We start from the raw sequence: 15,362 nt of genomic DNA on the forward strand, positions 1-15,362 counted from the left end.
TTTAGTGTGCAGCTGCATTATTCAGTACAGGTGACATATTTGTCAAAGAAAAGTTAATAAGGTTAATGGCAGCGGTGGGATTCGAACCCACGCCCCCGAAGAGACTGGAGCCTTAATCCAGCGCCTTAGACCGCTCGGCCACGCTACCGTGTAAAAGACGCGTTGTTCTAACGTTTTCGTTTGCCTCATAATAATCTGATGTGTAGCTGCGGTGTTGCTGGATTTAGGCTCCGGGCCCCAGAAACTCTGACATGGATTTCGCGGTTTAGAGGATACATTCATAATTCAACATGCTGACTAGTTTCAGCAAGGTTAACGCACTCTGCTTAGGTGTTCCTCGGTCCTCTGAATGAATATGTAATATAACGTGTTCAGTCGTGAAGACGTAACGTTAATAAACGCTAGACAAGCTAACTGCAAAACCACGAATAAAAGACGTTCGGAGAAAGGCGCGCTTGAAGTGACGTCTATTCAAAAGCGCGCGTCCCGCGTCATGTAAAAGTGCGACAGGCGTAAAAGTGGCAAGAAATGTAAGTTGTAATGTCATCCGTTATAATCTTTCACAGGGGTTTAGTCTCTAAATTTAAACGCTGCGGAATGCTTGTCTCTCCTTTTCTATATTGTACCGTAGTCGTGTATTTTGTGTCGCTGAACTGAAATCTTGCAGCTCTGGCCAGTCAGCAGTCTGACGTCTGTGTGTGGAGGTTGCGGTTGTTTACACTCGCTTAGTTTGTCTGATGAATGAAAAATCCATCTTCGTATTGACTTATCCCTATTAACATTAGCTGGCTGGCTAACGAGAGCTGCATTCTCTTACTTACCTCCGACATAGGTTAGTTTAGAGTGCTCTGGCCGCGTCGCCACAAGCACATCATGTTATATGATTCTGCCGTAGATTAGGCATTGTTTAGGACTGCAGCGCAGACATTTAGGGTTTAGCTAATCGTGGAGATGGTACATGTTTAAGCAAAGGTCTAAGACATGTCCAAACAAATCAGCCTCATAAACCCAGCAGAGGGTTGTTAAAGACAAGAGCATTTCCCCAACTGGTGTGACCCAGTTGTATTGCTGCTCATAAGACCATGTTCATGCATTTAAGCGTCATATGGCCCCTCCATCCTGTCAGGGCTCCGTCTCCAACCAAAAGGAAGGACCGCTCTGAGGACAAGCCCAAGGTGAGGGGCAAGGATAAAGCAGGAGCGAAAGAGAACACCAACAAGGAGCGAGGTCGGGAGAAGGCCCGGAAACGGAGAAGCGCTTCTAGTGGCAGCAGTAGGTTGGTCTTCAAGCTTGCCACCCAGTCAGAGGGCGAGTCCTGCATTTCCATGGTGGTGGTTGAAGAGTGCGTGCCAGGAGAGCAGTGGGACAAGTGTTCTTATTCCTCCGGGGATTTTACTGCAAGATCTTTTGATAACGTGTGTGTGTGTGTGTGACGTGCTCCCCACCACTGCAGCTCCAGCTCCAGCAGCAGCTCTGGTTCCAGCTCTGGCTCCTCGAGCGGATCTAGCTCCTCGTCTGCCTCCAGTCGTTCCGGATCTTCCAGCTCCTCCAGCTCCTCCAGCTCCTCCGGCTCTCCCAGCCCCAGCCGGCGTCGGCATGACAACCGACGACGCTCCCGCTCCAAGTATGTTGTGACCTTTAAGTTTGACCCACGCTCATGGTTCTCCATGACACTGATCGCCTAATTATCATCATTTAATAGGTCGAAGTCAATCAAGAAGGATGACAAAGAACGCCGCAGAAGGAGTCCAAGTCCCCGTCCCACTAAAGTTTACTTGGGCCGTCTAACTAGAAACGTCATCAAAGTAAGACCTTGACATGCCTGCATGAATGTAAACATCTCCTACAGTCACAGGCCTTTTGCCTTGAGAGGTCATCCCCATCGTCTTTTATTCATCGTCTCGTTAAGGAACATATCCAAGAGATCTTCTCGACCTATGGAAAGATCAAGATGATCGACATGCCAATGGACAGACTGCACCCTCATCTCTCCAAGGGCTACGCGTACGTGGAGTTTGAAACTGCCGACGAGGCCGAGAAGGCACTCAGGCATATGGATGGAGGTTGGTCAATACTGATATCGCACTTGTTGTAGCACTGTGGACGCTAGAGAGAACTTGGCATGGAAGGCAAAGTTTTTGATTATAGTGACCCTGTGCCCTGCACAGGTCAAATCGATGGCCAAGAGATTACCGCCACAGCCGTGCTGGCCCCCAGGGTGCGCCCTCCTCCACGCCGACTCACCCCCCCGCGCAGAATGCCCCCACCTCCACCCATGTGGCGACGAACCCCACCCCGCATGAGGCGCAGGTTAACCCAGCGTCCGACCCGCCGGTGCTTGTTGTGGGTTTTGGTGCATGAGAAGGAATTGTGTGCTAATGAACGTTCCAGACCTGAGCAAAACTCTTTATTTTAGAACAAGCTTTAGTTCAGCCGCGTTGGAGGCCTTATTAACCGACTGCCTCCGTTTGCTGCCATAGGTCACGGTCTCCACGGAGACGCTCCCCGCCACGCCGCAGGTCTCGTTCCCGATCCCCAGGCCGCCGTCGGCACCGGTCTCGCTCCAGTTCCAACTCTTCGCGATAGATGAGCTGGATGCCTCCTCATCTTCTCCACACCATGTACTGGCTGGAGTCTATTTCAGAGGAAAAGTCCCCATCTGTTTTTGGGTGCTTTGTTTTGTTCCAAAACACTGAGTGTTGTTTATTCGTTAATATTTTTGCCTGGTTATATTTGCACCCTTCTTGCAAATATGTTTTGAAAGAGTTACTGTAGATGTGCTTGCTTTGTGTAATGTAAATATTTCAGTTTATTTCCTGTTCTTTTTTTAAATTAGCTGCATAACGTAGACTGTGTTTAAATGAGGCATACTGTCCAGAATACATGATATTGGGTGTCAATTTATGTGTGACAATATTTTGTTAAATCTTAAAATAGGATTAAATGAATATACAAGACAGTTCTGGGATCCGACAGCATGTATGCATGTTGGAAAAAAATAAGAGGATTTCCTGCTTTGTTATAATCTGGAGCAAACCCAAACTGCTTCAGGATTTTTCATTGACTTTTCCCACTACATACTTTTGCTCCACAACAGAAAACCACCTGAGCTGATTCCTTACGTGTAGTAAGTGTAGCCCGTTTTATATCCTCATTGAGCAGCTCTGTAAATATGGAAGCATATTTAATCATCAGGTACACTAACTGCTATAATCAGTATAGCAGTTAATAGTTAATGACTGGAAATGCGGCAAGAAAAAGCAAATAACATTTTTATACAAGCCCAGCAATTCACAAACTTAAGTGTTACATTCACAATGAAATTCAAGAATAAAAAATTCTAAATAAGCGACATAATAAACTTAGATTTTTGGCTCTTTGCTGTCCTCTTTGGGTTGGTCCATTAGGTCTCTGAAGCCAAGCTTCTCTAGAGGTTCCTTAGTCATCAGCTGCCTAAACCACGCAGATAATGCAGGTTCAGGACTCTGTTCAAACACTTAGTAAATGAACTGCAGTTTATTTCACCTCCCCAGATCACTTACTTGTCCATTCTACATTCCAGGTATTCTTTGGACTGTAATCGACAAAGCGCATTGTCAAATTTGTTGTCTCTGAGGCACCGCATGAACTTTTCTTTGAAAGATTTACATTCACCTGTAAGTGCAAACAACATTCACGCGTTAGTGAGCTGTATCAGAGTCCTCGCTCAGGGACATTACCAATACGGATAAAAGGCGTTTCCTACGGTTACCGAAATGATCTAATGGGAACGATCCTTTGTCCGGGGGACTGGGTTTGAACGACTTGGTCCCAAAATTCATCGCCGTCGACATTGTCACTGTTTTCGGCGTTACAACTGCAGGCGACCGGATGAGGACGCGTTTATTTGGAGAGTGCCACACTGAGGAAGCGTGAAGTGAGCCTCAAAATCCACATACTTATTTTCTACTCACACATTTCAAAATAAAAGTCAACGCCGTAGCAGCAGACTGTAGGCATGCGTATGACATATATGAGTATAGCTGTATAGCCCGCTTCCTCCTTAATTTTTCGATTATGTAGATGTTAAAGAAAACGCACAGTATTCAACGGGTATGCACCAAGTTTAATTTAATAAAAATACGATTCCCAGTTGTTTCGTAAAGCTAAAAATTGGTTTATATTTAATATAGGCTATGTTCTCATTTGGTTACATGTTCATTGATATGAGGGACCACTGAAGGAATTGAAAATGGAATATAATAATAATTATTATTATTAGTAGTAGTAGTAGGAGGAGGAGGAGGAGGAGGAGGAGGAGCAGAAGCAGTATTTGTATTACAGCTCTGTTTCTTTGTCACAACAATTTTATGACTTCAAGTGTTTAATAGTATAACATTTTAAAAAGGGGCATGTCTGTACTGAATTGTAGTTACACATAATTTAGAAGTATCAAATTGCCCTTACTATAAAGTGTTCAGATACCATTAAATGTAATGGGTAAAGAAAATAAATGTATGGTAAGCTTTAAAAGCCCATGCTCACAAAAATGAGAATGTTCACCATTTCATTAACGAGAAAGCATAAATAATAATAAATAAATAATGCATTTCTCACATAAAATTTTAGACACAGCTTAAAAGAATAAACTTTTATTCATATGTACAATATACAAACAGTATATACAGTGACCTAATAAATAAAGTTTATCGAAGAATGTTTTCACTGTTTTGCAACCTGGCAGGTCCAGTTATTTAACTCAGGGTAGTATACAAATTCCATCCTAAGAGGGGAAAAACAATGTTATTTTAGTCAGATTCTGGTTCATTTGAATGACCTTTGCATGTATTTTCATGATAGCAGACATTATCAGTGTATCAGATTACTAGCCCTGCTTATCAAACTCTTGCACAGTCATTTATGTTGTAGTTCTATGGTGACAGAACTCACCCTCTTTTCTTCGGTTGCCCATTTCCACGGCAAAGCAGACCCTCCTGACACGGGCAGATCTGGTTGATGCTGAAGGCTAGTCCTCCATCTGGCACGAAGCAGCTTTCGCCCAATGCCAGCCGCTGCTTACACACCCTCTCGCCGTGATGACGGGCACAGCACATCGAAGCCTCGCAGTCCTTGTCTACTTTACACCGGGCCCCTAAAAACAAGGGAAAGCAAAGGGCAGGTCTTAGACAACGACAGGTGAGACTTATCTGCGTAGCGTTACGGCCTCGGAGATTTGATTGTCTTCACGGACGAGAGCATTGCCTTTACCTTCCTGGCCCTCCGGGATTCTCCGGATGCATCGGCCAAACATGCAGCCGAGGCCTCGCACGCACTGCGCATCTCGCCGGCAGTAACCCCCCTCCTGACGCAGAGGGACGCACAGGCCGAAGTGGCGGTCACAGGAGAAACCCTTCCCACAAGCACGGTCCTGATTGCAGGCCACCTGAAACGTGCGCATGTTTATGACTGAAGCAGGGCGACATGCACGTGAGCCGAGCACACGCATGCTCGGTGGCACTTCCGTGTCGCAGCTGGAGTCGCTGCCTCCCATTGCAGGACTGACTTGTGTCTGAAGCTCTTCTTTCTTTCCCATTTCTCTGCTGTATGTAATGCAAGCTACAAATAATAAATAACCTGCCTATAATTAGGGTAACTGCTAGGCAATGAATTGATCATTTCCCATAATCTATAATATTAATTGGTTATTAATTGGTTATCAGGCACATTTTTTCATTAGCATGTAAAGGACAAATGAGGTCACATTTTGATTTTTGTTAGATTAACTTTCAGGGAGACTAGTGCAAATCAACAGATAGCACAGATCATTCTCATCCTGTTTCCAACACACACAGAACACATACCGTGTCTCCGTTGGAGCTGTTGCGGGGCGTCTCTGTGTCCCTGTCCGTCGGCCCAACGTGTCCCTTTTCCGGCGGGCTGTAGGGTATTGACAGCATCCAGGCCCAGATCCGAGCCTGCGCAGCCAACACGCACACGTACACGCACAGGACGCACAAGAGCCTCGGTGCTGTGCTCATCTTTAGTCCTCGCGCCATCCGAAAGCTGCAGGGAAGCTGTAGTGAAAGCCAGTCAGCAGAAGTGGCTTGTCCTTCCTGTGATGTTCCCTGCGCGTGTTGTGTCAGCTGCGTACCACTGACCACTGTCCCCGTCCCCTTTGCTATATATAGCCAAACGCAGCCAACCTTCCGCTCGTATTTCTGTTTATTGTAGCCGTGGGATGAGAGGAGGCAATTAGTCATCAGTGGATTAGCAAGTTTGTTTGCACCCACCCCCTTGACCCCCTGTGCTTAGGACACGGTGGCAAATTTATCAGCTGCAGAGGTAAAGAGGGAGGGGCAGTTGTCTGCGCAAACAGACAGACAATCACTTTACCTCCATACACACACACACACACACACACACATGTATGGAGAGGGTCAGAGTTACATGGGGAGCCATCCAGGGGGCTGCTTGCTGTTGACCGTATCCCCCTGCCTCTGGACAAACAGCCCCCTCTGCCCTGCCACGGACCCCCCATAGACCCAACATCTCCATGCTGGGATTGACTAGCCAAAACACATTCTCCAGACAACCCCGGCGATCCCATTAAACATAATTATCAGCATCTTTTAGCAGTACCCAACCGGGGCAGGAGGTAGATTGGTCAGGAGGCTATTTTTTGGTTTTGAAGGCAGATCTGTCTTAGCAGCAAAACGATCAGCATTGATTTATTTGCAACCGTAATCCTTCTTCAAGAATGTAGGCCAACTAAGAGTGGAAAAGGTAGCACTTGCTTTTCTTTCAGTTAGTTTCTCCTTTCTTCTCCAGTGCCACATCAAAAGCTTTGATGAAGAATATTTCTCATTGTATGGAGCTGATATTACCACAGCTATCAGCTGCAGCACGTGATCCCTGTCTGCCTCGTCTATGGCGAGCAGATGAAGCGTTGGCATCGCTCTCGCTCACTGATGTCTTTGCGTGCTTTCCTGCTGCCGTCCTGCTGAATACCAATGCTATGACAAATGTCTTAGCTTCATAAAACTATTGGAAACCACGCTGGCTGATTTGCCTGCTCTTCCCAGCACCTATCAAGCTTAACCAGTTTTTTTGGTCTTGTTTTTTTTTATATTATGTCACATGTCCAGCATGTTTTGGACTACAGAAGCAACTGACAGGAAATGCAATCGCAGTGAAAAGCACAGAGCAGCACTCTGTGGACACCTCCCTGTCCCTGGAGGTGACAGACCTTAACGAACAAAGCACCATTTGGTTCCCTTGTCGTTCAGTCAGTTATGCAGTATGCAGTTGAGCACCAGTGCGTGGATAAAACCTCCTGAGCAACATCGCTGTGTGAAATGTGTGTGTTGTGTCCCAGCCTTCCACAGACACTACCAGGCTCCTGTCCACTCTGGGAGAGTCAGCCTGTCTACCACATAGCCGCCTCATTAGGAGACAATTAAAAGCCCTTATCAATTGACAACGACCGTGCTGACAACGAGGGAGATATATTGTGTGTGTGTGTGTGTGTGTGTGTGTGTGTGTGTGTGCGCGCGTCTGTGTGTGTGTGAGAGACGGTGTCTAGCAGGCATACCTACCATGCAGAAATGAATATCATGGCTACCATGCAGAATGAGACATTTATTCGGATAATAATGTTTTTAAAATGTAAAAAAATATCCACGTTTTATGTAGATTGCATTAAAAAATGATACATTTTTACATAGTTTCTGGCAGCTCATTCTGTCATCAGATGAGACACACTATTCAGGTCTTTAATGTGTGGATATCTTTTTCTGTCTTAAGCCATCATGACTACAACTGTTAGAAGTCAGTGCTTCAGTGCTTTAATATTAAAAAAACAACAATTACAGTGAAAGAAGGGTATCTACCTGCTGTATCTTTCAAAGCAAATTTAAGCGGTTGCCTCAACACAACAGGCATCCTGGATTTTATGACACCAAAACAATAAAACCGAGCCACAGTTTGTGTCTCTGTAAACAGTGCATGAATTTATGAGGTGACAGGCACTTCCTGAGCGAACAGCGGTGAAGTTTGCCAGCGGTGCAATCCAATGCAGATTGTTTATTTGGATGGACCCACAATGGCGTCCCACCACAGGACAATAAATCGATGCAGCGCATCTTCGAAGCTGAGATGTTTACCTTCCTTGGGAAAGACCTCCAGGGTGCATTAGCACTCTTTCTTAAGCATGCTCTCACCCGGTGACTCGTTAGGTTATCACAGCAAGGGCTGACCCAGGTAGCACTGCAGCAAACGTTATGTCAGAGACCTCCAAATAACCTGTAGATTTAGCTATTGTAAAGCAGTTGGAATCCGTTATGCTGATGGGTAGGCTAATGTGTGTATTGTGTGTTTGTTTCTGAGTGTGCTCACAGGCTCTGGGGCCTTCACGCATTATCTTTGTTGTCACTGGCATTTAAACGTGTTTTATGTTATACAAAATAAATGTCCTAGATCTCATGAAGATGTGATGATGATTATATGAAGGCTGAAATGAGAACCAGTTCACAGAGTAGGTTTTTGAAAGAGTTGATTTTCATGTGCAAATTCATTATCATGAAAGTCATTCTAAGACAAACTTTAGCAAATGTATTGTTAAACATTGCTTAGCAAACCTCTCTCTCTCTTTCTCTCTCTCCCTCTCTTTCTCTATCTCTCTATCTCTACCTCTCTCCACTTATCCCACACAGCGTAATGGGCACCTTGTGGTGGAGTAATGGCCAGTAATGGTCCGGATCTCATTCTAATAAATGTCTTGCTAAATACTCACAAACAGTTATCCAGACAGAGATCAGCACACAACGGTCTTACTAAGCCAATATAATACATCCACAGCCCCTGCAGTGGGTGTGTGATTTGTGTGCATTTGTGCTTACAAGGAAGGCACAGAAGAGAGAAAATGTTTTTCCACTTTTTCAACACAACCAAGTGCATTTGTCTTTGTTGGTAACCAACTCTTAAGCTCTGTGGCTCAGTTCTTAGCTTTGTTTTTCTTTAACGAAGGTTTTATATGCTTTGAACCAAGTGTGTCAGCACTGGCATCAGCTTATGGGAAATTTGGACTGCTGTGACCTAAAGTAATAACTGTGTAATGGAAACCATACCCTGGTGCTTGGAACGCGAGAGGTGCAAGCACACAATGTCTCTGACATCTTTACAGGCAAAATCGCAGGACAACATCACAAGCACTTTCATCCACGGCTGTAAAACCCCCAGACGCATCCTTGAAAATAATGGCACACCCTGCTCCCCACAGGTCATGTCAGTGGTGTTATTTCGGAAGGATGATGTAACAGACTGTTAGGACGCGAGGGGTATCTCTCCAGTTCCCACGTCGTGTCTTCTGTAAGAGCCCAGGAGTGGCTTACATCACATTTTCAGAATTGGACAGATGATCTTATCCAGAGCGGCTTACATCTCTTGTCAGTACAACAGTATGTGTGCTCAGAGGGCATCGAACCCATGACCTAGGGGTTGCTCGCACTCTCTATCGAGCTGCAGGAGTGGACTGGCTCCCGCGTATCGTGTCACGCGCTTGTGTAATTGCACCATGGTTGTGCACGCTCAGCTGCCGCACTACTCCGCTGTCTGGATTCACTTTCTCCAGGCACGGATCCCTCTCATCTATCTTAGCGGCCTCTTGCTTATTTGACAGGCAGTATGGCTTTCATGAACACTGCATGAAGAGTTGCGAATCTCCTAATATTTCCCCTCCGATCTGCCTTTGTTGCGCTGCCTCGAGCATGGCAGCACATGCCGTGTAGCTATCTGTGGCTGGTTAGGGTGGGTGGATAACATTTCTGTGGGCCGGTGCCGGGAAGGTCAGAGCAGGGCAACCTGAATAATTACAGATGAATGAATTTTTAAGCTTTAGTTACCACTTCCTGTGAACATGTTAAATGGGTTTTTGAATCAAAGCACAGAATTTCTGCACATTTCCCCACGTTTTATGCAATTTTATACAAGAAGAAAAAAAGGGCATCACATAATTGATATTACCTCTGAATTTAGTGTGATTTATGAAGGAATATTTTAACATATTCAGCCAAAAACTTGCTAAGCCTTTATATCTGGTGTTCTGCCCATTCTTATCTCCTATACTTCTCTCCTATACTTCTGTCCCTAACACTGTCTTCAGTGTTAATATATTGATGCTGATGTACTAAGCTGCGGTGGAAATGATGCATCAGTGTTCACAACATCCAAATAAAAGCGAAATATTTCAAAGATATCCGAGGAATAATGTTGGCGTATTCCTCTAAGGAAACCAGCGTATAAGATACTCGTAAAACATATTGACACCTTCCTAAAATAAAGTCATTTTTTCAAGTTTTTCAGGAAACACAAAAAACTGAACAAAATATAGAAAATATGATATTTATTCTTTTTTTCACTGAAAAGGGGAATAACAATGGATTACTTTTTGCATACTTATAAGAATGTATAAGAATTATGCAACATAAGAGAAATAAATAACTTGGGCAAATTCCTGAACATTACTTTGTGACTTAAGTCATTTTAAACTTTCAACTTTGTGAACAATGAAGAGTAACTAACGAACTGACTAAGCATAATGCTGAGGAAACATGAGCATCTTATCACTTCTTCAAGCTTTTTATTGCTGGGTTCTTGACTGATGCCTTTCAATGTGGCAAACTGTCAAAGAAGTCGGCAGTCAATGGGCAGTATGTGTTTCATTGACTGCAGGTCCTGGAACTTTCTCTCCTTGATTGGCAGAGCACATGGAAACATTGTAATCCATGCTATTGGCTCATTTGGTACCTGTATCCTCTGTGGCAGGTCTTCCCACACTGCTTCTGAGAAGGATAGCTTGAAATGGACCTTTCCTTCACTGCTAAACTGAAGAGCCCGCAAATCATGCACAGTTGGATCTCCAGTTTGTTTGCCTGGTGTGATGCTAATAAAGTAAGATGCATTCAGTTTCAGGAACACGTCATGTCTGAGCATTTTCACATGGTACGGTGATGACCTGATTCTTGCATTCTGGAGTATGATGAGGTAGTCACTCGGGGTGAAGATAACAGTAACTAGTTTGCATTCAATAGTACTATGCATGCTGTCACAATCCATTTGTGTGTGCCCTGCAACAAGGTTTTTCTGTTATTACAACCCCATATTTCCTTGCAGGCTCACAGAATTGTTAGCATTGGCTACACATATGTTGCAGTTCTGATAACCGCAACCATCGTTGCACACTATGATCTCTTTCAGTTCCGGATGGTCTTTAATCACACGTTCAAAATGGCGATATTGAAGGTGTGCAAACACTTCATTACTGAGGTCGGCTTCTGTTTCATCCCAAATGTAGCAGTACCCTGTACTGTACTTGAAGAGTGTAAAGTTATGGACCTGCAGATTTGTTTTGTGATACAGGCTGCTGGCTTGGGTCTTTGGACACAGTAGCACAGCTTGCAGGTCCATTGTCCAAACTGACTTCTCATTATTCACAGAATCTTTGTCACAGGATTTCTCTTGCCTTGCTTCAGCTTTCTGGGTAACATGGGTATCATAGTCAGCCATACTGATATTCACATGCTTGAATGAAACACAAATATCACACTGATCTTTTCGTGGAATAAATATAGAATAATTATCTTCATGGAACACATCTGTGAAATATCGTATCCCAACGGCTCTCACTCCAGCAGTTGCAGCTGTCTGTTGATATTGCCGATGCAGTTGGGAGATGGTTGTGCCTGGGTGAAGGAACTTCTTGTGTTTGTAGGTATCTGTGCTTCTGCAGTAGTGTGACTCAACAGTTGGCAGGTCCCTCGACCAGTCCTTAAGGAAATCCTTGACATCAGTTTCAAGCTTTGCATGCTTGCCTCTCTGAGGTCCAGATTTAGATGGTGCTGCTGCTTGTTCGTCATGTACGATGGAGTCTTTGTTCAGCCAGTGTGTAATGGTTCTTTCAGGGAGACCAAGAGTAGAGAAAAACAATGCCTAACACACTTTAATACTCCTTCCATCTTGGATCTTTAGTTGGTAGGACAATGAAGAACTGCGTCTGGATCCCTCAGCAACTTTATTTTGCTTTGTGGTAACCTTTGTGACCATTGTTGTAACATATAATCAACATTCTCCCAGGTGTTCATTGTCCAAAACCTCTGAAACATGTACTGCCGCTGCTCTTCTCTAATGGCTAGGCAGTCTCGAGTTGAGGCTCGCTGACAGAATTTTGAAGCGCAGGGAGGACCCAAAGTCTCGGCACTTATTTCTTTCCCACCTTTGCTCCTGTAAGACGTTCCTTTGAGGCGTTTCTCCTTGGATTCATTTTGCTTCCATGTTTCCAGACTAAGCTGTTTATTTATTTACCTTTTGGCTGAATTTAAATCAACATGCTCCTGTTCTAGAGAACTTGCCACCATGGTGAGGCTGTCTTCATGTTTAAGCACAGAGGACTCAGCACGGGATGGCGTATAATCTGGATCCCGGATGACGTCGTTGTCATCAGATACGTCCTCTTCATGTTGTGGATTTGTCTGCTTGGCATTCTCAACCATATCAATAGGTGTTTTTAAGGCATTTTCTACTCCATCTGAAACAGACTCTGGGCCTGGTCCATGCTGCCTCATCCCTTCCATGACAGTCTCATTGTCATCTTCCATGGAAGAAGCATGATCAGTGTCAAGTAATTCTCCTAAAAACAAAAAAAGTATACATTTGCAGTTAAGCTATATCAAGAACATGCTTGCAAGCTGTAAAAACAGGTGTACTATAATACTGCTCAAATTATTTTAGTAATTATTTATTTAGAATGACTAATACCATGTTCAAGATTTATAAAATTTAATATGGAAAGAAATATTATTACTGTGCATGAAATACAGAAAAGAAAGTGTTAACAAAAAAGCCTATCACATGTCACAGCCCCAGATTCTTCTTTGCTAAATGCTTCATGGATTTATCTAGTTTATTAACTAAAATGTTGGCTAAAGAGACTGAATAAAAAGATTTATAATATTTAGAGTATTATTAATCTTATAGGAAATGTCATCACTTACCAATAGGGGATGAGTCCTGAGTCCTGGAAATAGCTTCATGGGCTAGGTAGAGTTTTGTTCTTTTTAGAGCAGCTGCCATTTTGAAAAGCATCTAAAATTGTCATTTGACTTGGGCAAAATAAAATTGCCAAGTCACACTCTTGACATAGGCCATTATATTACAGGGGTAGAATCACACGATCTGTTAAACTGAGGACATAGGTGATTTTACCAGAGGTGGCCAGCATGGTGAGGAGGTGATTTAGGCAAAAAATAATTTTGGTCAAAAAATGGCTCAGGCCATTATTTTAGGAAAGTGACGATTATGTATCTTTTTAATAAGTCATTCACAGATGTGAATGAATATGTCAACAGGCTGCGTAGCAATACATTTCTCTACTGGTTTAATAAGCGGGTCACGTAAGGGTTATGGGTGTCCTCCAGTGGGAACACTGCCATGCTTGCTGGCGTCTTTGCTCCAGCACTAGGGCTGGCTCAAGCCTCCCTTTTCGTGTTTCCAATAATGGCTGGGTGAGTGGGATTCCTGCTCTAATCGGAACCATGCTGCTCTGCTGGGTCAACGTGGGAAAAAGAGACGAGACCGGGCCGGGCCAGGCTTCTGACCGATCGGAGTTCTGGCACCTGTGGCCGTTCCTCATCCTGCTCCAACTGTCTGCTACTGTGGGGAGGTTGGGGAGGGGTTGGGGGTGGAGTCAGTAGTCAGATCACAGTCCAGCTTCTGCTCACAGCACCATCAACAACTCTGGGGGGCTTCACCACTTGATGCGATGATAATATTCCTCGAGGTGCTGCAGACTGGCTCTGAATTGGAGCTGCTCGGATCTAAGACATTTGCCTGAGCTGCTTCACTCCAGTGACCACTGTGAGTTTCAGTTACAGTAGAAAACTTCACACAGCTGACTTCATCCGTCCATGTGAAATCGAGTTTTATGCATCAGGGAATGGCAGCGCCATAGACCGCCACGTCATTAGGCTCGGATGTCAGGCGTACAAATGTACCATGTCATCTGGACCCGAAGGGAAGACTGTGATTTAAAGTGCGGTTCTGAGGGCCTCCTGACCTGTCAACCAGGCCCCTCGCTATTTGGATCTGTTTCTGCTGAAGACGGCAACTTGCAGTCACTCTTCTCAACTTCTGCGCCATCGTGATCTGACCTGGAACTATTTGGGCTATTTTACTGCTTTGTGAAGTCTTGTAAAAAGCCCTTTCCCCTCCCAGGCAGCACGTTCCGTGGAACTGGGCGAGCGAAAGAGGATTGCGTGACCTCGTTTCGCTCACTCCATCACAGATCATGCCCCAATTTTTCGCGCTGGGCCCGTCCGGGTGCAAATATATTTCGCCTCCGATCCACTCTTGTCTGTCCAACAACAGCCATCTGACGTTTCCCACGGCGGGAGACAGCGCGGGTCCGTCCGCTCCACCAGCACAAGGCGTCCATGTGTGCTTCCTCCTTATGCTCGTCCCAGACTAGTTTTCGTGTTTCTTCTATCATGATACAAGTAAGTTCTGAGGAGCAGATAGCTTGGGGGGGAAGCTCATGTATGGTCCTTTCTGCAGCCGTGCATGCTGAGTAAATGAGGGACATGTCACACTAAGACTCCTCACACAGAAGGAGCAGGAAACAGGGAGGCTTGCCCTCGCGTAACTCGTCGATCCACTGTGGCCTGTCATGAACTACACAGACCCCAGTGACACTCATTGCCCTTCTGCATCTTAGATAGGCTTTTACAAGTTTTGATTTGTTTTTTCTTCCACATATTTCTCTCAGATGCGGTGGGTAGATCAACCATCGGTATTTGATGTGGACAGTTAATTGCGTTCTATTATTTTTATCCATTTCTTTGTTGACTTTTCACTATAAATTGGATTTGCTGTGACCATTGAGATTCTGACAAAGCCTTGTCAGGATATAATGTTTTCTTCAACCTGTTCACTCACCCCTCACAAAAATGAGAAAGGCACCTAAGATTTGCATCTGTACCTTTGAAAGAGTGTGTGGGGGTGTGTGTGTGTGTGTGTGTGTGAGAATACATGACTGTGCGTATGTGTGCCTGATGTTGGAAGTCTAATCCCTCTGTGGGAGTACTGCCGTTTGTCATACTCAGCAGCTGTGTGGGATTCTTTTGACTTGTTCCACTTGATTCACTCGTTGTGCCAGCGAAGCTGTACGGAATTACACTGTCGCCATGGTGATATGCTGTGTCTCAGCGTGAGGGGTGGGTAAATATTTTCATTGGCCTTTTTGTCCTGTCACATGTAGGTCCAAATGGTGACTTTAACAACAACAAATCTAGCATAGGTAGTGTGTGTGAATTATACACGCTACATACACCAGT

The 15,362-nt window shown here is 44.6% G+C and overlaps 3 protein-coding genes and 1 non-coding gene across 8 annotated transcripts; 1 reads left to right on the forward strand and 3 right to left on the reverse strand.

The window, feature by feature from the left end:
• Nucleotides 1-66: 66 nt before the first annotated feature.
• trnal-aag lies at nucleotides 67-148 on the reverse strand. Its single transcript has one exon. It is a non-coding gene; the product is annotated as a tRNA-Leu (tRNA).
• A 296-nt stretch (nucleotides 149-444) lies between these two features.
• On the forward strand, nucleotides 445-2,959 carry LOC113591434 (RNA-binding protein with serine-rich domain 1-like). 5 transcript variants are annotated; one of them, XM_027031920.2, is made up of 7 exons: nucleotides 445-530; nucleotides 1,127-1,342; nucleotides 1,454-1,624; nucleotides 1,703-1,805; nucleotides 1,910-2,063; nucleotides 2,169-2,343; nucleotides 2,481-2,959. In XM_027031920.2, coding segments are annotated over exons 1-7 (927 nt in total). In that variant the 5' UTR covers nucleotides 445-528; the 3' UTR covers nucleotides 2,587-2,959. The 5 variants fall into 5 exon arrangements, with proteins under 5 accessions (XP_026887721.2, XP_026887722.2, XP_026887723.2 ...); XM_027031921.2 differs by having other exon boundaries at nucleotides 2,169-2,334; XM_027031922.2 differs by having other exon boundaries at nucleotides 2,169-2,310.
• A 296-nt stretch (nucleotides 2,960-3,255) lies between these two features.
• Nucleotides 3,256-3,893, reverse strand: LOC113591436 (cytochrome c oxidase assembly protein COX19). The gene is made up of 3 exons (XM_027031925.2): nucleotides 3,752-3,893; nucleotides 3,543-3,654; nucleotides 3,256-3,453 (listed from the first exon to the last, which is right to left on the reverse strand). The coding sequence occupies exons 1-3, from the start codon at nucleotides 3,831-3,833 to the stop codon at nucleotides 3,363-3,365; spliced, it is 285 nt and encodes a 94-aa protein (XP_026887726.1). The 5' UTR covers nucleotides 3,834-3,893; the 3' UTR covers nucleotides 3,256-3,362.
• A 780-nt stretch (nucleotides 3,894-4,673) lies between these two features.
• On the reverse strand, nucleotides 4,674-5,998 carry LOC113591431 (dickkopf-related protein 3-like). The gene is made up of 4 exons (XM_027031916.2): nucleotides 5,841-5,998; nucleotides 5,248-5,422; nucleotides 4,930-5,131; nucleotides 4,674-4,762 (listed from the first exon to the last, which is right to left on the reverse strand). The coding sequence occupies exons 1-4, from the start codon at nucleotides 5,934-5,936 to the stop codon at nucleotides 4,702-4,704; spliced, it is 534 nt and encodes a 177-aa protein (XP_026887717.2). The 5' UTR covers nucleotides 5,937-5,998; the 3' UTR covers nucleotides 4,674-4,701.
• Nucleotides 5,999-15,362: the final 9,364 nt, after the last annotated feature.

Source organism: Electrophorus electricus, chromosome 14 (genome assembly GCF_013358815.1).
Source record: "Electrophorus electricus isolate fEleEle1 chromosome 14, fEleEle1.pri, whole genome shotgun sequence".
NCBI lineage: Eukaryota > Metazoa > Chordata > Actinopteri > Gymnotiformes > Gymnotidae > Electrophorus > Electrophorus electricus.